This window comes from Pediculus humanus, genomic scaffold (genome assembly GCF_000006295.1).
Source record: "Pediculus humanus corporis 1103172108252 genomic scaffold, whole genome shotgun sequence".
In the NCBI taxonomy this organism is placed as follows: Eukaryota; Metazoa; Arthropoda; class Insecta; order Psocodea; family Pediculidae; genus Pediculus; species Pediculus humanus.
Window position 1 is genome coordinate 91696 of NW_002987821.1, and position 24071 is coordinate 115766.

General features: G+C 28.6%; 4 protein-coding genes across 4 annotated transcripts; 1 reads left to right on the forward strand and 3 right to left on the reverse strand.

Moving 5' to 3' along the window:
* Nucleotides 1-2369: 2369 nt before the first annotated feature.
* On the reverse strand, nucleotides 2370-13020 carry Phum_PHUM472530 (ataxia telangiectasia mutated, putative; the record flags this gene model as incomplete). The annotated part of the gene is made up of 18 exons (XM_002430252.1): nucleotides 2370-2566; nucleotides 2696-2896; nucleotides 3614-3798; nucleotides 3870-4021; nucleotides 4106-4857; nucleotides 4925-6657; nucleotides 6736-7448; nucleotides 7530-8759; nucleotides 8829-8953; nucleotides 9028-9727; nucleotides 9803-10060; nucleotides 10249-11068; nucleotides 11155-11250; nucleotides 11326-11457; nucleotides 11555-11757; nucleotides 11835-12385; nucleotides 12472-12835; nucleotides 12946-13020. 18 exons carry the CDS (start codon nucleotides 13018-13020, stop codon nucleotides 2370-2372), a joined length of 8487 nt encoding a protein of 2828 aa, XP_002430297.1.
* Nucleotides 13021-15179: 2159 nt separating this feature from the next.
* On the reverse strand, nucleotides 15180-18735 carry Phum_PHUM472540 (uncharacterized protein; the record flags this gene model as incomplete). Its single annotated transcript, XM_002430253.1, has 2 exons — nucleotides 15180-18151; nucleotides 18720-18735. 2 exons carry the CDS (start codon nucleotides 18733-18735, stop codon nucleotides 15180-15182), a joined length of 2988 nt encoding a protein of 995 aa, XP_002430298.1.
* Nucleotides 18736-19180: 445 nt separating this feature from the next.
* Phum_PHUM472550 (COP9 signalosome complex subunit, putative) lies at nucleotides 19181-20945 on the forward strand (the record flags this gene model as incomplete). The annotated part of the gene is made up of 7 exons (XM_002430254.1): nucleotides 19181-19260; nucleotides 19370-19449; nucleotides 19527-19782; nucleotides 19873-19987; nucleotides 20083-20443; nucleotides 20531-20731; nucleotides 20812-20945. 7 exons carry the CDS (start codon nucleotides 19181-19183, stop codon nucleotides 20943-20945), a joined length of 1227 nt encoding a protein of 408 aa, XP_002430299.1.
* Nucleotides 20946-22003: 1058 nt separating this feature from the next.
* Nucleotides 22004-22908, reverse strand: Phum_PHUM472560 (mitochondrial outer membrane porin channel; the record flags this gene model as incomplete). The annotated part of the gene is made up of 2 exons (XM_002430255.1): nucleotides 22004-22855; nucleotides 22891-22908. The coding sequence occupies 2 exons, from the start codon at nucleotides 22906-22908 to the stop codon at nucleotides 22004-22006; spliced, it is 870 nt and encodes a 289-aa protein (XP_002430300.1).
* Between the last annotated feature and the right edge of the window lie 1163 nt (nucleotides 22909-24071).

Genomic DNA, 24071 nt, shown 5'->3' on the forward strand with positions numbered 1-24071 from the left:
TTTTTTATCACGTGTTACCATTATTATTATTATTATTATTATTTAAAAAAATTATTGTCTAGAGTCATTATTATCTGTTAAGTTTTAATAAAAAATATTATCATTAAACGATAAATAATTTTGTTAATTTTTTTTTTATTATGGATTTTTAACCATATTAAAATCCTTATTAATTTGTTTATAATCGATTTCCCCCCGCACTCCTTCTCCTCCCTCCCCCCCCGAAAAAAAAAATAAATACGTGTACGTGCACGTGTACGTCGTTTGCATTATTCATTTGAAATATTAATAGTTTAAAAAGAAATTAATTCAATTCGTGATTATTATTAGTTTTTTTTGTTTGTTCGTTTGTTTGATATTTATTTATTTACAAAAATTAAATTGTTTTAAATGTTTTAAAATCACGTTCGGTTAATTTGTTTAAAAAAAAAAAAATGGTCGTTAGATAAAAAATAAAAAAAAAAAAAAAATTGAAAGCTTTTTTCAAGGGCAATACGACGACGACGACATATTGGATTATTTTAATATGTGACTTTTGTTTATATGATTTTTTAAAAAAATCTATTTGACTCGCACAAATGTGTGATTAACATTATTCAACCTTGAATTTCTTTACAAAAAAAAAAAAAACAAATTTTTGACATTTTAAATTTGAATTTTTAAAAAAAAATTATTAAACAACTTTTCCAAAATGTTTAAATAATAATAATAATATTTGATAAAATTTCCTTATAAAAATTTCGTACACGTATTATTTGTTTTTAAATTTTTTTCCCCCTTAATTAATTAAAATCCATTTGTTAAATAAATAATAATAATAATAATTGAATTTTTTATGACAACAACAAAAAAAAAAATTAACAGTCAATTATTATTATTATTATTACGATTTAATAATAATAATACACGTGTTCACCTTGAATATGTTAATTATTGTAAGGTCATCTTCTTTAAAAACATTTTTTTAAAAATAATTAACATTAATAATAATAATAAAAATGTCGTGTCAAAAACATAAACATAAAGAAAAATTTAAATAATAAAAAATCCCCATCTAATTTAAATAATATTTGTTAATAATAATAATAATAATTTCCGGTTGTTCGTTCGATATTGGCAAAACGCGAATGAATACCTAGAAAGGTAGAATAAAATCTGAAAAAAAATATCTTCGTTGGAGGAATATGTAGCCAAAGATGGTACGACCACAATCCGAGACCGGATATGGTAGTGGGTCCAGGCACGGTTCTGTACGATCAACAAATCCACGCTGATAGAACTGTTCCAGCCAACAAACCGGATATCATCCCGAGACATGGTGCTGAAAGGTGATGTAAATTAATTGAAGTATCCGTACCGACGGAAAAAGGCACCGAAGAAAGAGCTTCAAGTAGCCAGGAGTGAAGGCAGAAACCATTCCTGTCATCGTGGGAGCATCACTGGGAGTCATTCCACATTCATCAAAAGAAAATCCAAAAAAGATTCTGAAGAATTGAAAAAAGAATAAACCGTAGAAGAAGTAAAATGGCCGACATTCTTCGACAGCAGCAGCAGCACCACCTACCACCACCACCATTCTTCGACAGCGCTTATCCCTAAGGAATCGGGTAGAAACCTGAAATGATAACTTAAAAAAAAACTCCGACGAATATTTAGAACCTTATCGTGTTGCGTCAAAAATGATAATAATAAAAAAATTACTAAATTTATATTACAGAAATAATAATAATAATAATAATTAATATTTAAAAAAGTAAAAAAAGTACCGAAAATTTAAATAAAATTTATTAACAAAAAAAAAAAAACGAAAAACGAAAAAATTCGATTATTTCATCTAATATTATTACATTGAACAAAAAAACGTTTCTTATCATTATTATCATTATCATTATTATTATTATTATTATTAATTTAATAAGTATAAATAATTGTAATACGATTTAAAACAAGTGTTTATTATATACGATCACGAATTAAAAAAAAAAAAAAAAAAAAATTAATTCTCGATATTTTCCCATTTGTCATTATCAAAACAGGAACGATATGGAAAAAAAAAAAAAAAAAAAATTTTCTTAAATCGAATAATAAATATTTACATTTTGCAAATCATTCCTTTTTTTTTTTGCAATAAAAAAAAATAATAATAATAATAATAATAATTTGAGTACATATTTACTAAAAAAAATTATCTTGAAAATAAAATCAGTCTTTGGATTCGTTTTCCCCTCCCTCTCCGCCTCCCTCTTCCCTCTCCCCTCCCATCCTCCTCCTCCTCCCCTTCCCCGCCTCCTCCTTCTCCCTCCCTCCTCCCCCTTACCCGCCCCCTCCTCCTCCTCCCCGAACGGGAGAAAAAATATGATTAGGATTATTTATAAATATGCTTGCCAACCGTGAAACAACCGGCAAAGATTATTTGGATCCGTCGCTTGTTGCACGAGGTAACTAACTTGTCCTTCAACGTTTGTCGCGACGCACCCGATTTCGGTACCGAGTAATTTTTGTTTTAATCTTATGAGTGCTCTTTCCGCCATTTTGTTTGTTTCCACGCACTCTCTCGACGATGATTCTAAAAAAGAGCAACGGAGGAAAATAATAAATTTTCTATCCTGCCATAATAATAATAATTATTATTATTATTATGTAAATGAACGTGGTTCGCACGCGGACGTTACGCAACAATTTACTTTAATCTTACTTTCTGAATTTCCAGAACAGGTTTCTTTATGACCTTGAAGTGAATAAGCCTTTTCGGGTGTTATGGTCCAGGCATAAAGCGGATCGTATAATAATACTTCGAGCAACGTCAATATTATATCCTTATTATCCCTTAAAACTTTCATCGTTTTTATCGAGGATATTCGAAAATCACCCTCCGCAGCTCCCGATAAACCCATACCTGGAAAAATCATAATCATTATTATTATTATTATATTTTTTTTTTCCTCCTTAATAAAACTTAAAAGGAAAAACATTTTTAAAGTTCAACCGTAGAAAATAAAAAAAAAAAAAAAAATTTTCCATTCCTTATTTGGTAAAATTTAAAATTCATTCCAGAACAAAAAAAAAAAAAAAAAAAACTGGAATGAACTTTAAATTTAACTTTTATCGCATTTTAATTTAAAATATTTATTTGGGGGACGAGCGTGGGGGAGGAGGGGGACGGGGGGCGGGGGGAAATTAACCGCACCTAAAAATTTATATAAAAAAAAAAAAAAAATTTTGCCATGAAAATTACAAGGTGAAGAAAATTTTTTTTTACTTTTCCGCCATCATTGGTGTCACTTAAGCTAGAAAAAAAAAAAGAAAAAAAAAAACAATTTACGTATTTTATTATTAATTTCATAAACATTTAATTAAAAATTATAATAATACGTTAATTAAAATTTTTTATGTATGTATATTTAAATTACTGCGATAATAATAATAATAATAATAATTATGCATAACAATCGGAAAGAAAATCACGTTTGAAACGTATTAAATTTTTTTTTCAAGGGGAAAACCGTGACAATAAAATAAAGTTCAGATAATAAAAAAAAAAAAAACAATAAATTCTGAACAATTACAATGGATGAAATTCCAGACTTGAAGAAAAAAAAAATTGTTTGATTACCGTCAACGATATCTCGCGTCAGTCTGAAAGGTACCGTTTCCGGTATGGGCAAAGCTTTTCCCTGTTCGAACGCGATACCCAAATCGATGTGTATCAATTCAGCCGTCGAATTATCGATTAGTATGTTATTAACGTGCCTGTCGCCGATTCCTAATACGTACCCGATCATGGATGACGTCGCAACGCTGAAAATTCAAAAAGGAAAATTATCGGAGTCGTAGTTTTGAATTGTTTAAATTATATTTTGTTGCTTTACCTATGCACGTAAGCCAATCGTCTTTCGAACCACACTCCAGGAGCTGTAAATTTTTCCAGAAAAAAATTATGAAAAACGGGATGAAATTTATCGCAAATTTCCGTGAAAACGTTCAATTTATCCCGATTCGTCGCGTCGGGTTTGGCGAAAACCTGAAAAAGAAAAAGAAATCACATTAAAACAAAATTATTTATTATGTTGTCGGGTAGTAGTTGTCTGTAATCATCCACCCTAACCTTTCTAATCATGGCTCTGCACTCCGTTGGGAGTATATCTCCCGGATTGTATTTTTTATGCGCTCCAGATTTTCCATCGGGACCCGTTAGGTATAACGATAGGGGTTGCGTATTTTCGCACCATTCGATGATTCCACTTCTCTGCGATAAAGGCACGACTTTGTAGGTTCTTATAACCAATTTTCGCTTTTTAGTTTCCCCATTTTCCGACAGCAAAGCGTTCATGATTGTGAAAACTTGTTGCATCACAGCATCCTGTCTGAGATCGTCTTTTCCTTTGACTAGTAACAGTCGTCCGATGCCATCCGAACCGATGCATTTAATTCTTTTCGGTAAATTAATTCCTCCGACCAAATAATAACTTTTATCGAATTTATGAACCGTTATGACGTTTTCGTATCGTAGGTTTTTCTCATGCGGAAGGTTTAACGATGGAAAAGCTACCGTGGTTAACCTGTTGATTTTTTTTAACTTTAACCTTTCGGGTACTTCGATTTCGCAATTTCCCGACACTTTTTCACAAATGTTATAATTGGCTAATTCTATTAGAGCGCTCGTAAAATTTTCCATTTCCCCGATAAATTTTTCGAGCTTCTTTTCTTTCTGACATTTGTTTAAAATACTTTTTGCCGTTTCCACTCTTGGAGTCGTGATGGCGGTACTGTTTTCGATATATTTCAAATCCTCGTACGAATTTTTCAAAGCAAATAAATGAGGTAACGTGTGAAACGGATGATCCTGAAGGATTTGTTCTGAAATGAAAAAATCGTGGAGATAGAAATAATAATAATTTTTAAATCAGGCAAATGATTAACTTACCCACAAGACTGCTAATCAAGCATACGTCTGCCATTCTGGGTATCAGTTGGGGGAGAAGACATAGAAATTTATACGTTGGAATTTTTTGTAGCATATTTTTTAATTGCGATATAACTTCTTCGTTGTTAGAATTCGATAACCAAATAGAAACAATTCTAAAAACTAACAAATTATATTTTTCTCCTTCTTTTAAACATAATAAATAATATTTTAGACAAAGATTAAGGTAAGAATCTCTTTCCATCAAATTATTTTTTATTTCGTTTTCGTCTATGACGCTTTGACGAGCTGCTATGTGATAAGCCATTCTTTTCTCCCTGTTTTGATTCCATCCCAACTCTTCCCTCAATTCCGATGCTAAATCCTGTTGCGTGTTTATCAAACTTTGTTTCGCTTCGAATGTCGGCGAAAGTAAATATTCCTTTATTTGCTCGTAATTACTATCCGCGAATTTTGCCAAAGATGCAAACGAGTCAATCAAATTTTCACTTTTCCTCGATTCCGAAATAGAATTTAAATAATATTTTTCGATAATTTCCCGAGGATTTTTCGACTTTGTTCGCGCCATCCAATCCCCGTAAATTCTCAAACCTTTCGTTTTCGATTCGCCGTTTAATTCTTTATTTTTTATCAAGTGATTAAGCAAAAATCCTCCCACTTCCTCATCACCCTTTTCCCAAAAAATTCTCGCTCTTTCTAATTTTAATTTTTCCAAAATATCTTCGGGTACGTCGTTTAAATTATTTGCGCAGCTTAACATTCTCACCGCGGTTTCGTATTTCCTTTCCTTTCTCGCCGCAACGATTATCTTATGATAAATTTGACACAACGTCGAGTTTAAAATATTTTTCAAATCGGCATCTTTCATTTTATCCAACGCTATTTTAATAAATATCGTTCTGCTGCTCCAAATCGTTTCGTTTAAATTAAAATCGCTGTATTTGATGATCCCATCCTGTTTACTCCATTTTCCGAATAAATTTTTCAAATCATCCCCGTTCGAATTCTGAACGACGGTAATAAAATCTTCCAATTCGTTAAAAATTTGAAGTTCTGCCAAAGGCGCATACAAATTTTTACTACTCTCCAAACTGCAATCGCTTAGCTTGTTGATGATTATTTGTCGTCCTTTTTGTATTTCGTCGTGAAACGTGAAATAATCGTCGTTGCGAAAAGCTTTCAGCGAAAAATAAAAACTCTTTTCGAAACTGTCATTATTCCTGGAATTCGTGTCCAGGAGCGACCAATCGGATAAATGAGCAGAGCATTTATACCGAACGGATGACGTTAAATTCGAATCCTCCCTTTTCCCGGTTTTAATTAAATTATCGAGAGTGTAGTACATTCCCGAACGTTCCAATGATTTTATTAATCCGCTTTCGTAATTTCCATTTCCCATCGATAATTGAATGTCGTGATACAATAAAGACATGTTCCAATTTTCCATCCGATCGTAATGTCGGATCACGGTTTGCGTATCGAAAACATGCGTGAAACTGCATCCTTTCACGCCGTCGACGTTTCCTATTTTAGTATGACATTCTCTTAGTATTTCGATCAATGCGTGACCTTCTTTCGGGTACCGTTCGAAAATACCGCCGATATCTGTTATGTGTGGATCATTTTTTTTCTTATCTTCGTACCAAAGTTCCGCATAGAGTATGGAAGTGAAATAAGCCGAACAATACACGGCCGCTTTTGAAATGTTTAAAAAATTTACATTCGAGAATAATCTGGAAAATTAATAAAAAAAAACGATTAAAAATTTCATTTCATTTTTCAAAATAATAATAAAAAACAACAACACGTACTCTGAGTAAGCGACATGATTTTTTTGCATTCGAATGTAATCGATGACGTTTAAAACGCATTGAACCGTTTGTTTATTAAAATCAATCATCATCGATTTCGAATTATCGAAAGTGAAATTTTTTTCGAAAAAAAATTGAAAACTTTTAATTAAAACGTTCGTGCAAATTTTATCGCAAGAGTTTAAAATTAAATCAAATATCGAAACAAGTATTTTTTCCGCAAATTGCCAATGAACTTGTATTATTTTTCCAAAAGATTCCGTTATCCCTTCGGCATCCGCCAATGATTCCAACATGGCTTGAACAAAATCGACGATCCATTTTTTATGATCGTTTAATGTCAACCAATCGTTAAAACCTTTCATTTTATCAATGAGCACGGCTCTTTTTATTTTAAATTCCAAATTGACAGAGCCTCGAGTCACGAATGCTTCCAAATATTTAAAATTTAATACATTCGTATTGTTTTTTAATACTTCCGTCGACTGACGAGTTTTTAAAATTCCATGTAAACAATCGGACGCAGCCTTTTTGACGTGGAAATTGTCACTTGTGACAAGATCCGACAAAACCGTTAATGAGGTTTTAATTAATGTATTTATTGCGTTGCCCGATTGCATTGAAATTAAAAAATTATTTTCCGGTGTTAAAACTAATGTCGTTAAATCTGATGACCCGATTTCACCCAAACATTTCCCCGATTCCATTTGAACCTGAATATAAAAAAAAAAAAATCCGAATGAATATATTATAATTTTTTTTTCTTCTTAACGTGCGAATAATTAATTTCTTACGGTTAAATTTTTATTCGTAGTCAATTTGATCAAAATGCATATTAATTGATGTATCAAACTATTTTTGCAGTCTTCTGAAAACCCCCTCAACCCGGTCAATCCATCGTAGATGTCTTTGAGTTCATCTTTCTTCTCGACAAGATTTCGACGAAGGTACATCAAACCTTCTATTCGACAATCCGAATTTTCCTTACTGTTCCCTTTTATAAAATTCTGTATGACGTCGATTAAATTTTTCGAATCATTTTGTTTCTTTCCCATTTGTTTATTGATCGAATTGAAAATTTCATCCGATGGAAAAGGATCTAAGAAAATTATATTTCCTTCCAGTTGCGAATAATTTTCGCACAACAAATATTCCAATACTTCCAAAGCATTTTTATTTGAGCTCACCGCTATGGGCGTTAATGAAGCCGTTATCGAGGGTAAAAATTCACCCAAAGTCGCATTGAGACCGGACAAACAATATTTAGAAATTATTTTTATACATTTGCAAGCCATATTTGTAAGCGTTTGATAATCGTCGCGCCGAATCATGGCAATCAATGTAAAAACAACGTCGCGAATGAAAAAAACGTTGAACGTTTCCAGTCGGCCATTTTTAATTAAACCTTTTGTTAAAATTTCTACGAAAAATATGTATTTATGAAAGGCGTATATTTTATCTTCGTAAAGATTAACTTCTTCAATATTTTGCCTCAGGTAAATCAAAATACGTTCGATCACGTGTGGTGAATCCGCGGCGAAATTTTCCAACACGTGTACGACACCTCTTGTAGAAAATTGATTAAACACGTTTAATATTTCTTCGCAAGAATAATTTGCTAAAATTTTATAATCCTCCAAATTTCCATGGAAAATACAAAATTTCGAAAGATGTTCCGGATCGTGTAAATATTCCAACATGATAAAAAAAATTTTATCGAAATGATCACTGAAAAAAAGGGTTGAAATTTTAACCGATAATTTGCCCTCCAGTAACGATTTTATTTCCAGTGCTCTTTCACTCAATTCCAATTTAGATTCGTTAGATAATATGAGTAAAGCGTGGGAAATTAGCGCTGGAAAACATTTTTCTAACAGGTTCGTAACCGGTATATTTAATTTCGTCGATATGACATCCATCATGTCGAATTTTCCGACGAATGAATATATCAGTATTAGTTTATCGTAGGAGAAAAGAAAAAATTCTTCCAAAGTTCCACATCCCAACAGGTTGTAGGGAAAATTCTGAAACGTTATTTTATAATTAATTAAAATTAAAAAAAAAAAATTGTGTGTATGACGTAAAATTATTACCTCGATCAAAAGTTCTTTTTCGATCCATTTATTTAATAAATACAGCAAATGATTTTTTAAAAAAAAAATTGGATTATCGATTTTTAAGTGCGAGCATATTAATTTTATCACGTTGTTAACATCGCCTGAAAAACATTTAATTAAATTATATCATTAAAAAAAAAAAAAACCATTTTCTATCTTATTTGACTCCACTTACTCGAATTTATTTTTTTTTCATTGCTCGAAAAATAAATCAAATAAAAAAGTGAATTTTTTCTCCAAAATTTACTCGAACAAATTATATTTGCTAATGTTAAAAACGTCACGGCAGATGTTACGTATTTGGTATATTTTATAACGTTTTCTTCTCCCTGTCCTTCGTAAAGATCCTTATACTCATTAAAGATGGATAATAAATTTTTAAACATTTTACGCTGGAAATTTATATTCGAATCATTTTTATCATTAACGGTTTTTTTAAATAATATTCCGACGTGTTTAGCAGCAGACAATCTGACTTCGTGATATGGATGTTTTAAAAGTTGAATTATATCTTCGTATATTTTGCAATTAAAAGAATTTCCATCGGGTATCATCCAAGAATTTTCCGAATCGTATTTGAAAATTTCGTGTAAATAATTTATGTACGCGGTAACGGTTTTAACGCCGCCATTGTTTTTTTCCAAAATAAGACTTCGAATGTTAATAATTATTTCCATGTATTTCAATTTAACATTTTCATCATTTATTCTACTCATCAAAGGTAAAAATTCTTGCAAAATTTGAATTGTGACGGTTGTTAATTCCGGTTCATCATTTTGACCCGCGAAACATGAAGAAATCAAATCCAAACATTTAATTAATGTTGGAATTGTTATTCCATCGTATTTGGCAAAAGTATAAACGATTCTAAATACCTGCAAAAAAATAAACAACAATAAGTCTAAAGTTTTTTTTAAATAATAATAAAAATAATTAATTACCAATTGAACGTGAAAATTTGAATAGATTTTATTCATTTCACTATTTAATAAAATTTCAAGTAGATCCGAACATAAGGTAATTTGTAAAGCAGTATTATTATCAGTGGTCCAATTAGAATTACAAATGAATTGACATAAAAGTTCAGAAATGAAAATGTACATTTTTTCAATTTTAGTCAAATTTTGCGTATTGAATATTGTTAGGGTGCCAAATCGCTTGGAAAATTCCGAATCGTCCGTTACGAAAGCATTATCATAAAGACAATACTCTGAAATTTAAATGATATTGTAAATTTTTTTACCTTTTAAAAAGATTTAAAATAACTTTAAACTTAATTTATTCAAGTACCTGAACCTATATCATCGCTTGAATACCTGGAGAATAATTTAAACAAAAAATTTAATAATTTGTAGTCCGTGCAAACAGGTTTCCTTATCAAATTCCTTATTTTTACATGAAAATTCATCCTGTAAATCCTACATAAAGGTTCGATGTCAATAAAATTTTTTTCTAATCGATTTAAAACGTCTGTCGTACATGCGAATAACAATAATTTTAATTTTTCTATAAAAAATTGTGAAAAAAAAGAAATTTTTAATGTTTCCGATATGGAAATAATATGACACAATAATTCACAAAATCGAATGGAATTTTTCACGGTTGTTATTTTTTCTTCTTCTTCTTCTTTTTTGTGATTTTTTTCCTTCGTGAGAAAATTAAAATAATAATTCCAACGTTGTTCTGATAATTTAAATAAAACGTTTTTTAAATTGCTGTCGATTTTCACTAACGGATTTTTATTATTCGTATTTTCAGGTTTAACGTCAAATTTTACGTCTTTAAATGCTGTAGTCTTGAAATTACAAGATATTGCTCTGCAAAAATTACCAATACTCGAACGATTTTCAAAATCATCATCATCATTATTGTCATCGACTTCGCAGTTGTCGAATTTTCTCGAAATGAGAGTTATCAACAAATTTGCAAATTCTTCGGGAGGATAATTATCTTCATTTTGAAAAAGCCATAACAATAATTTTTCTTTTGTATTTTTATTATTTGAATGACACGAAGAATTTGTTTTAGGTCCGATAGATATAAATTCAGGTAGGGTACGAGTACGACAAATTGCATGCAATGTTTTAAAATTATCTAACGTTGGTTCTAAAGTATTGTTACAATACATCTCAACAACAGGATTTATATCACGTAAACATGATTGTTTGATTAGTATCCTTAACAACAAATGAATTTCATTTTCTGAATTAAGGTTCCTGAAATATTTAATATTTTTAACATCGATAAAATTTTACGATTGATTGAAATTAAAAAAAAAAAAAAAGGCATGATCGCCACGTACCTGAACAATTCTGTTGTTAAATAACACCATAATTTATTTATTATTTCAAAATTATTGGCAAATAATGTTTTTTTTTGTACCATGCGGTAAAGACATCTAAAAAATTTATATTTAGTTACAGAAAATGTTTATACATAACAAATTTTTTTACAAATAAAAAGTCTAAATTACTTTAGTGATGCTTTTGTACTTGAAATATTATTTTTCTCGCTGCAAATTTGACACAAAAGTGTAATTATATCCTGTTCCTTACATTTTAAATCGTTTGGATATTTAACGATAAATCGCTCTAAATATCGAAACCTAAAAAGTATAAACTGAAGCAATCATTTACACATTTTTAATATTAAAATAACAAATTTTTTTTTTAAATTTTTCATAAATTAAAAATAAAGTTTACCAGAATAGATTGCTGTTTGTTTGTAAATTAAAAATTAAATTTTCTATTACGTTTTGATATTTCATAACTTTTTTCTGACTAAAATTTAAAGATTGGCTAAAATCTGTCATAATGCATTTCCTTTTGTTATTAAAATCAGGTTCATCATATGAAATATCATTATTATGATTTCTAGAAAAATCCTTGAGATCATAATACAGTACCTAAAAGTAATAAATGAAAGAATTTAACACAAGAGGAAAATTCAGTCATTAATTTTAAAGTTGATAATTCATCTTACCAAATGTGACACTTCGACGAATAAATCTAAAAAATCAATTTCAATAATACTTCCATATTCGTTAAAGAAACATTTTAAATAATCAAGACATATTAAATAAATATCAATTATTTGGGATTTCCAAATTTGTAAATTACAAGCATATGACAAATTATCGCTTTTACAAGTTTCATTCGATTCGTGAACATGTATTGATGTGATTAAATAGTGGAATACTAACACTATGAAATCGATATGTCTTCTCTTGTAAAATCTTAAAACATTATCAAACATTTTTTCCATAAAGTCGCAAACTTTAAATCGAAATTCCACAGCTAATTGAAGGCACAACATGTTTGTTAATTTCAGTAGGGAAACTTCAAAATTAAAACCAAAATCCTTATTGCTAATAAATAAATTTTCGACGAAATCAAAAACGTCTAAAAAACATTTACAACTAAGAGAATTTTTAGAACTGTATTTAATTATGTCGCATAAATTTTCAATAAGAATTAAATTTGATATTCCAGGTAGAGGATTATTGAAATATTTTATGCAAATATTTTTCATTCCTGAAACGAAATGTAAATCATATAAAAAAAATTGTAATGATTGTCCTTTGAAAAATTAATGTAAATTAAAAGGCAAAAAAAATTACCCATCCAACTTTCTTTTTTTAATCGTATCCAGTTTTTTCTTTCAGTCAATATGAATTTGTTAAATATTTGTAAATAGGTTGATCCGAGAAGTATGGCATATTTATTAAAATTAAAAACTGATAAAATATGAGAGACGGTTTGATTGCAATTAATTAAAAATACCTTTTGGGAAAATGATTTTTGAACTATTAACAATATTAAATTTTGTATCAACTGAGACAATTTGTCAGGTAATTGCTTTCCTTTGGCATCATAACCGTCGATTAAAGATAAAACTGAATTGTGAACTTTTCCAAATAATGTTTCCCAATTACATGTGATATTTTTTAAAGAATTTTGACAAAGAACATGAAGTATTTCTTTCTGATTTAATAAATAACCTAATTGTTCTAAAGCGTACTAAAATAAAATAAAAAATTAATTATTTATTCAATATGTAAAACATTAAAATTAAATAAAATTTATTAGCTTACAAGTTTTTCTTTTTTTTTAACGGAATTTAACGATAGTGTAATTTTGTTAAGAAGTTTTTGAGGATCATTATCCATCTAAAATAAAAAAAAAAAATCATACCTTATGTAAATTTTAATATTTCAAGCAATTAACCGCGATTAAAAAACACACTTGGCGTTATTTTATATTAAACGAGTTTAAAATTAAAAAAAAAAATTAAATTAAAAACTCACCATTTACACCTGTCTAAATTCTTCCTACTGGTGAAACGTATAATTTTAACGGCATTACAAAATGTATGACTAACGAATAACAATATAATAATTACATTTTAACAAATAAGAATTATTAACATTAAACAAATTAAACTAACGATTTAATAAACTTAAAATATTTTAAATTAATTTTCTTTTTTCTTCTTGGTGCACCATCGAAATGACAGCTAGAAAGAAATTTTTTGTACAAAAGTAACCGCCTTAACAATCTAAAACCACTTTGTCGCCAACTTAAAAAGACAGCAAACAAACATAAAAATCCGTCGTAACGGCGGTTTTTTATACATTCGTAAAAGCCTATTTATTAAAAAAAAAAAAATTTATCTATAATAATAATCAGACATAATTAATTTACTTTCATTATTCAATTTGATAAATAAAACAACTTAATTACCTTTTAAAACAACTTTTGAACATGATATTTTAACAAAATGAGCTTAATATTACTAAACATTTTAACAATATGGCAAACAAACATCATTTGTCTATAAACAAAACAAAAATTTTTTTGTATCCACTAATTTGTATCATTTTTGTAGGTACTAAAATAAAAAAAAAAAAACATAAATAATACATATTATATAAAAAAAATTAAATTGTATTTTACCAATTATTTATACACAATTTTTACTATATATATATATATACAATTTAAAATCAAATTATTATTATTATTATTGTGTTATATCAAACATCAGATAATATTTGATGATTAAATCAGTCTTTACTCAATATATATTTATGATTATAATAATAATAATAATAAAAACAGGAATTTAAATTATTAATAAATAATAATTATTCATTAATCCATTAAAAAAAAATATATATATATATATAACCCTAATTATTTATAATAATTACAATGATAAGTTGTAATATATATATATATTTTTAGAACATTAATATATATATTATTTTTTTAGTTTATAATTTAAAAAAAAAAAAAAAATTAAACAACAAAAATCAGATAGATACAAAGCACTACTACTACTACATATCAGTACCGGCTTTATTTATTTATTTATTTTTTTTTTGCACAGCCCAAAAAAATTATAAACTATATAAATTAAAAAAAAAAAAAAATTGGCATATTGATACAATTACACTGATATTAAATTAAATTTTTAAAAAAATTTTCTTTCTTTTCTTTTCTCTTTACTACTACTAATAATAATAATATTTTTTTAAAAACAAACAATAATAAATTATTAATATAATATTTAAGAAATTATCATTATCATTATCATTTTTTTTTTTTTTTGTATTTTTTATTTTTCATCCTTTTAATCCTTATTTAACACCATCAAAAAAAAAATTAAATTATAATTTTTATTATTATTATTATTATTATTATTACAGTAATTTTTTTTTTTCATTATTGCATAACATTAAATTATTATTATTATTATTATTATTAAATCTATGAAAAAAAAAAAAAAAAAAAATTAATAATAAAAATTATTTTGATTCGTAGCAGAGAAATCGTTAGACAGATAGAAAAAAATTTTTTAATAATAATAATAATAATAATAATAAATAAATAAATAAATAAGAAAAACATATTTAAATTTATTTATCATAATCAAATAAATTTTAATATGAGTATAAGAAATTATAATATAATTTAATATTTATTACTATTTATTTGTGCGGCATATTTTTTTTTTAAAATTATTTAACACTTTTTTCTTGACTTATTATTATTATTATTTTTTTTTTTTTGTAATTTTTTTTTTTTTTTTTTTTTTCTTAAAAATGAAATTTAAAGTCTATTTAAACTATTAATCATTTTTTATAAAAAAAAAACACATTTTTTTTGTTTGTTGCAATTAAGGGAAATTTAGTTATTTTAAATTCAAATTGATTTCATTATTCATTTTTCATTTGAATAGTCTTCTTCTCTTAAAAAAATTAAATTTATTTGTTTGTTTTTATTCAACACGTGCGTTTGCACGTTCAAAACCGGTTAGTAAGCACTAGCGAATTGTGCCATCATCCAAATTTGAACAGCCTATTATTTGTATCAAACAACGACCGAATTCTTCTATTATTAATCTTTCACCCTCTTCGGTACTCAAACCGTTTCTTTCCGACTCCTCTGCCTGAGCCAACAAACACTGACAAGTGGCTTCCACGACTTCGGAAGACATAAAATTATACGGTTGCTTCATGGTCGATCCCGTGGATTGGGGTCTTATGATGAAATCCGATTTTTGTTCGGAATTGAACGTTTCTTCTGCTGCATCGGCCAATTCTATAAGACTACTTCGAGTGCCTTCCAAAAATTCTTCGGTGTTTCTGCATCCGATGCATTTGCACGATTTCGAACAAGTGATTTTAGCTTCGTAGCATTCGCAGTAGTTTTTCAAACAACCCGAACGCTTGCAATGACAGCCCTTGTTGTGTCTTCTTTCGTCCTCTTCGGTTTCCCCTATTTGAATTTTAGGTCTAAATGCACATGGGTTTCTCTCCAAACAAGATTTTATCGATTTCTGACGAGCTTCCTCGTGTTCTATGTTATTGTAACAATTATTACAATTGCACTGGAAGCAAAATTCTCCATTTGCAAAACATTCGCAATAGAGTTTCAGACATTGCGAACGAGTGCAGTTGCATGGCTTCTTCATTCTGATTCCATTTGCCTCTAAAACTCTGTTGGGACTATTGGAACGGCAACCGTCACTGTCCAAATGATCTTTTTCAAAACTATCTTCTTCGTTCATGTCGTTGTCCGGCGTGGGTTTCATCTTACCTTCGAAATTTTCAGTAATATTTTCTCTATTCGCCGAATCGTTGTTTTGAATTTGATGAACTATTTCAGCGGGAAGCATGACAATAGAACCTTCAGAAACTACAAAAGATCCATCGGAGTTGGTTTGATTTACTGCCGAAACAGGAATTATCGATTCACCAGGTTTTAGCTGTATGCTTGAACCTTGTCCGGTTTTCAGCTGAGCAAATTGAGAATTAGTCAAAGTCGTTATGTTCCTGCCCTGTCTGAGTTGAGTCACAGCAGAGGAGGGTATAGCAGTGATACTTCCGGTATTTTTTAACTGCTGAAGCGCTGTAACCGGTACTGTTGTGATTGTTTGCATTTTGTCACAATTACCTTCTTCGCTCGCATTAGTGACATCGTTGGCTATGCACAATTGCGACATTCCTTGGGAGACAGGAATTAAAATTCGTTTTGTATTGCTTGAAGCGTTTGTCACGGAACCAGAGGGCTTTGGTAATACTGCCTTAACATTAACAGAATTTGGATTTGGAGCAATTGGAATGGCTTTAAAAGCGGTCGTGCCTACCGGAGCTTTTACTATTTTCGATTTGGTATTATTAATTACGGTAGAGGGTAAAGTACTTCCAGATCCACTCACAAATCTAAAATACTGTACTTGTTTTCCTCCACCGATTTGAACTGGTTGGAGAGTATTGGCATTGGTTGGAATTCTAATAACTTGACCTGTACTACTGGGATTAATGATGGTGCCGCCTTTCAAAGGTATCTGACCTTGACGAATAATTACTTTTTGAGGTCCAGGAAGGTTTTTAATTGTTCCAACCGGCTTGATAACATTCGAAATTCCAGACTGCCTAAGAGCTGTAATCGCAGCAACAGGAATTGGTCTATTAGTGTTAGGAATAGTTTGTATAGTTTTAAGCGTTGCTATTGGTACATTACCTCGAAGTGTTTGAATATTTCCCACAGAAACAGACCCCTTAACCGTTGTTAAAGACGGTCGAATGTTGCTTCCTTTAGAGGGAGAAGGCGCAGGTAATATCTTTGTGGGAGATTTGGCGGCATTTGAAGGCGTTAAGAGACTCGAACTGCAAGTAGGCACTATTTTCTTATAAATCATTCTTTTAGGGCTTGTAACGTTGCCGGTACTACATGATGGTATTATTTGTTGGATTTTTGCTCCAGATGGCAATAAACCTATTTGTTGTGCCTGTGCAAATGAAATAGATCTAGTCTGACCACTGACTAGCGATGAGCCACTACCAATTATTTTAAAAGGTTGATTCGAAGAACTATTCGATGATGTATTTCCCTGAATAATAACCTTTGTGAACATATTTTTTGCCTGCCCCGGACCAGGTATTAAAGGACGCTTCAGTGTTGATGGCACTGTACGAATATTATCAGAAACAAATTTTTTCAAGTTTACATTAGACTGATTCAACTGAAGTATATTATCTTTTGAAATTATTATTTTACCTTTAGTTTCATAAGGTTTAGTATCATCACTTCCCTCTTCAACTATGCTTTGAATTGATTCAACAGTTTCATTAATATACTCAGTTGGAATTTCACTTTCAGTTGTTTCAATAACTTGTTCTGATGCATTATATTCTACACCTTGAAAACTTGTTTCACCAAAAACCGATTCCCTAGAAAAATTTTGATTATCAGCCGCTTCAGATTGTTCTTCTTGAAAATATTCCTCGTGCACGACAGTTCCTTCCTCTACTTGCTCTTCAACTGGTTGTTTGTAATAAAAAGTTTTTTCAAATTGAACATTTTCATTAGCAAGCATATTACTTTTGATATTATTTTCTTCACTGACAGACTGTAACATTTCATTTTCATATGATTCAAAACCATCATCACTTTCTGTAATCATACTCTCTGTACCTAATATATTACTGTCTTTGATATTTCTTTTTTCACAAGGAAGGGGAAAGAATGATTCTTGACTAGATTGTTGATTTGTTTCAGTATCCATCGGTTCCGGTTCTTCAAACTCGCTGTTGTTGACACTGATGAAAGCTATTTCACTATTGCCATCAATTGCACTTCCCACAATAGAGGAACTTGCTTCGTGATCCTCTTGAAAATTATCTTCATTCTCATAATTATCCATTGTGATATCATTTTTATAAGTGCAGTCAACATTTTCGGGAGTAATAAATTGCTCATTTTCATCAAAGTGCTCATTACCTTGTATATCTTCATTTATATTAGGTAATTCATTATTTTCCAGTATTAAATTGTTTTGGGGAGAAATCTCCCTGTTTTCTAAAAAAAAAAAAAAAAAAAAAAAAAAAAACAATTTTTTTCACTAAGGAAAAAGGAAAATGATTAAGAAACCTTATGTGTAATTAAAAAATGAAGTTAAAAAGATATGACCATTGAATAAGTTAACAATTCCAAGTACATTGGCAATACCAAACGTTTAGGAAATTAAGAAATAAGTAGATAGTTTTACGAAATCGAAATCAATTTATTAATTATAGATTAAATATTAAATTTAATAAAAAAAATTAAAAAATTCTAAACTCTATTCGTTTTTAAATTATTACCGTTAAAATGCTAGAGAAAATAAATTTTAAACTTCCTTCATTTGAAGCTTTAGTACTTAATTAAATTTTATTAGGTTTATAGGTAAAGGTGTTGTTTGTATTTTGTTTATTATTAGACTTATTCTCGAATGCAGATATATATATATATATATATAATTTAATATTTAGTAAGGAAAAAAAATCCAAAAATAAAACAATTAAAAATTTTGTATTACCTTCAGGAGGAGGCATAGTGAATTTCAAAATAACGCGCCCATTATTTTCGTTGAATTCCGCTATACAATACAGTTATTTTAAATCTTGAGAGATAATTTCAAAACTTGTATTAAAATATATATATATATATTAAAATCCTTTGATTTTCTCCAATTTTTACAAAATTCTTAATGCCAACCAAAATTACATTGAACCGAAGCAAAACCTTATTTACTACAAAATTAAGAAATTACTTCGCGGTATTTTATATAATAAATGATGATGCTTTCCAATTTTCCCAAAATGGAGTTGCAAACCAAGAAAAATGCAACACGCGGCAAACAAAGTCGTGGCATTAGTGAAAAAAGAGAATTCTGTCGTAAAAGTCAAAAAAAAAAAATAATATTATAATTCACATAAATCAATTTGAGTAGTTTGCGTATTTATAATTCTTATTCACTCCTGTAAATAAAATCAAATAATGGTTAGTGCTTCTTCAGTACGTCAACAATTGTTGGCTTTGGGCAATCAGGGAGGTTCTCACAAAGATCAAGTTGAAAAGTAAGTGCATCCAATCGTATAAATTTTACGGTTTAATGGAATTTTTACGATTAGTACTTCGGTATATCGTTTTTCGTAAACATTTAAATTTTACCCTTTTATTGCAAAGGTACAGAGCAATTTTGGATGTTATACTGACGTCACCGGCCCACGAAATAAACGACTCTTTAAGAATTTTCATCGAAGCAAGTAAGTCTTACATTTTTTTTTTACTTAAATTACATTCTAACTTTTTCATTCAAATAACATCATCAAATATATTGCAGTTGTCAATGAAAATGTTAGCTTGGTAATATCAAGGCAAATATTAACGGATGTAAGTGCCCAATTAACAAATCTACCAGATAATGTCTCTAAATCGATAGCGCATTTCACTGTTGAAAAAGTTCAACCTAGAGTTATTTCGTTCGAAGAACAAGTCGCAAGTATTAGACAACATTTAGCTGAAATTTATGAAAAAGAACATAATTGGAGAGAAGCTGCAAATGTTTTAGTGGGAATCCCATTGGAAACTGGTCAGAAGTAAGTTCAAATATCAGTAGTAATTTTACCTTCTAAATGAATTTAAATTAATAAAGATTTAAAACTTACATAAACTTAATTTTTATCCAGGCAGTACTCGGTTGAATATAAACTGGAAACATATTTAAAAATTGCAAGATTATATTTAGAAGATGATGATCCTTTGCAAGCCGAGGCCTATATTAATAGAGCATCACTTTTACAAGTTTGTTTAGTTTTTAATATTTTACAATGAATTGTTAAATTTTACAAGCATTGATTGATACCATTATGTAATAAAATTACACTCTTTTTTTCAAGGCCGAATCGAAAAATGAAGAACTTCAAATATATTACAAAGTATGTTATGCAAGGGTTTTAGATTATCGTAGAAAATTCATAGAAGCAGCTCAAAGATATAACGAATTATCTTATCGCACCATAATTCACGAAGATGAAAGAATGACCGCATTGAAAAATGCATTGATTTGCACAGTTTTGGCATCTGCGGGTCAACAAAGAAGTCGAATGCTTGCGACATTGTTCAAAGATGAAAGGTGTCAAACATTACCAGCATATTCTATATTAGAAAAAATGTATTTAGACAGAATAATTAGGAGATTTGAACTTGAAGAATTTGAAGCTCTCCTTCAACCTCATCAAAAAGCCAAAACCGGTGATGGTAAGTTTTATCGTCTAAAAAAAATTATTATCATTAATTTTTAAAATCATGCCGATGGTAATTTTTTCCCCCCAAATATTACATCAGGTTCGACGATATTGGATAGAGCAGTCATAGAACACAATTTATTATCGGCTAGCAAGTTATACAACAACATAACATTTGAAGAGTTGGGTGCATTGTTAGAAATACCAGCTGCAAAAGCGGAAAAAATAGCAAGTCAAATGATAACAGAAGCTCGTATGAATGGTTACATTGATCAAATCGACTCCATAGTTCATTTTGAAAGTAAATATTCGAAATTAGCATTTAAATTAACATTCTCTTACAATTATATCTAAAAATACAATAATTATCACGTTATATAGCTAGAGAAGTACTTCCTACTTGGGATAAACAAATTCAATCACTTTGTTATCAAGTCAATCAAATAATTGAAAAAATATCCAACACGGAACCTGAATGGATGACGAAAACAATGGAAGAACAAATGGTTCACTAAATATCATGTATTTTATCATGCTAAGCTAAACAATAAAAAATTTCTATTAAAAAAATGATTAAATCTTTCCTACAGTTGTTTTGTATAAACATTTGAATTTGAATCCTATGCAATTACTGAAAATTTCTTGAAAATAAAAAAAAAATATTATATGTATTATTCACTCTGATGATTTCTTATTTCATCCCTAAATTAGAAAAAAAAAAATAAAAAATTTTTCATCGAGTTTTGTTAGATATTCATTAGTTAAGGATTTTAACAACAAAAAAAAGTTAAATTTCAAACTAAACTTATTTATTTCTGAGCAGCAATTATATTGTTAGATGCTATAAAAAAAAAAAAATCTAAAATTAATATAAGTAAGTATTCAACAGAAAAACAGAAAAAGAAAACTTGTTTAAAACCCACCAATATACACTATAATGAATAAAAAAAGGCACAAAAATTTCATAACATTTTATCATAAAAAAAAAAAAAAAAAAAAAAAAAAAAAAAAAAGGTAAAATAATAATAAAATTTGACAAAAAAATATAAAAGGTAATTTTTTATTACTTAATACATATTTCTTCTATTAAAAGAAAAAAAAATATGAAGTGTAAAATGTTTTCAAAAACATACATCAGCTGCTTAGCACTAAGGCTCTTCTCGAAACCTAAATAAAAACAAAATTTTTTCAATAAATTCATCATTAACTTCATGTAAATCATTTAAAGCTGTAAATATTATGTGTGCTATTTATACATAAATATATAGTTTTCCTTTACTGTGAAATATTATTTAAATATACTCATTTTGAAAAAAAAAAAAAAAAAAAAAAAAAAAAAAAGGGAAAAGAGATAAAAAGCAGCTAATTTTTTTTTTTTTTTAGTATTTAATGCAATATTCAAATTGCTTATAATTAGTTTTGGGAGAGAAAAAAAAAAAAAAAGAAAAAAAAAAGAAAAGAAAAAAAAAAAAAGGGTTTTTATTATTATTTTTTTTTTTTTCCTTATAAAACTATTTTATAGATTAGTAATCTAGTTTTGATCTACAAACAATTGCCACCTTTATATATATAATTAGGCTTCCATTTCTAAACCGATTCCATATTTATGTCCACCTTGATTGAAATTTTTAGCATCGATAAGAGTTGATAATGTTATAGTGATTCCATCTCTCAATTTCTGTTGATAACCCAATCCTATTTGACTGGCATTGTTAACTTTTGCTCTGACAGATGCATTACCATCTAATGCATATTTGCATCCAATTCCAAAACGAGTTTCATTGCTATCCGAGGACCATGTTAAATCGACAGCTGCTTCTAATACATCTGTGACCTTGTGAAAAACAGATCCGCTGTATAATTCTCCATTGTTAACAGCAGTGTGTAAGACAAAGTCAGAATGTAAAAACCCGAGAGCAAAATTGTTTGCAATCATTTTGGAATCGTTTATATCAAACTTGGCTTGATATCCCCCTACTATACCTTGATACCCAAGGACAGCTGCTGCTGTGAGATTTTGACCTTCCGAACTGAGTTCGAGCTCACCGTTTAATGCACAGATTTCATGCAAAAATGCCGCTTTTAAATGACCACTTTTACTACCAGTTTGCGGTGCAATCATGCAATCAGCAGATAATTTTAAGCCTTTCGCTATTTGATCTTGTAGTACAGCTTCGGTTACGAGTACATTGTCAGTGTTCCATTTTTCAGATATGGTAAAACCATAATCTGGCATTCTATATTTTGTTTCAAGGTTTCCAAAAACTGAACCCTTGTCTTGATGTGATACACAACCCGATGAAAATTCCACCCCAGATTCAGTCTTGGTTTTCACGTCTAATTTCAATAAACCAAAATGATAACCCTTGCCAAAAACATCCCGAGCTTGTTTTCCTAAATCAGCATAAGCTGGTGGTGCCATATCCTAAATTAAAAAAAGTTAAAATGCTAAAATAAAACTTTTTTTCTTTTTCTCATACTGTAGAAAAAAAAAAAAAATAAATAATGAATATTTTAAAATGGTAACCTAAGGGTAAAAAAATAATTAATTTTATAATCATAATTTTGTACTTGAGACTTCAGAGAGAGAGAGAGAGAGAGAAAAAAACATCATGGTTAAAAATAGAATGAATTAGTATTATAACAAATACATTTTTTTAATTTAAAAAGCCGGTAAATACGTTAAAAAAATACATTAAATAAATATTAAAAACGAGGTTAAACGATGAAATTATCTTGCCTCATGTTTTTTTTTTGTCTTTTGCTAAAAATTAAATCATCACGAGGGGGTCTGTAATAAAACGTTTATTATTTTTTTTTTCTAATTTACAACAGCAACAAAATCTGTGAAAAATATTATTAATAATCAATTCGATCACAAATATACAAATAACATATACAAAATACAATAATTTCCTTTTTAAAATACTCAAATTTTTTTTTTTTTTTTAATACGATGAAGCTCTGAGTAAGGGTCTCACTCAAAATTACTACGTCCCACTTTTTTTTTTTTTTTTTTTTTTTTTTCATCGTTTTTTTTTTTTAATAGGAAATTTCCGTGTTATAATCGAAATGGAAAATCAGGTATTTAACATAAATGTATAAATAAAATATTGTAATAGAAAAAAAAAACACTTACCTTTATTTTGAATTCGGGACTATTATTAAAATAAGAAAAATTAAAACGAAAATGATCTTTTCGCTATGAAACTGGTACTAGGAGAGAAAAATTTAACGCATGCGCAATTTAAATATCATTGATTTTCAATGCAAATATAACGTAGCAGAAGATAATTTTTCGACTTAATTCATTACAACAACAAAAAAAAAAAATCTATATTTCTAATGGCAAGTTTTTATTTATTGTGTAATCATTTATCATTTACGCAATTGTTGTTTTATTTTAAGTTTTTTTTTTTTTATTACTATTTTTTGTGTACGAAATAATTTTAAATTTTAAAAAATTAATTGTAAATATATATATAAATATATACACGTTAAAAAAAATATTAATGAATTTTATTTTATTTTTACCTCGCGCAACCGTTTTTTGCTGTCGTCGAAACAAACGAGTTAACTTTAACGATAGCAAATTTTTTAAACATTTTTCAAACTCTTTTTTTTTTTTTTTTAGTAAATCA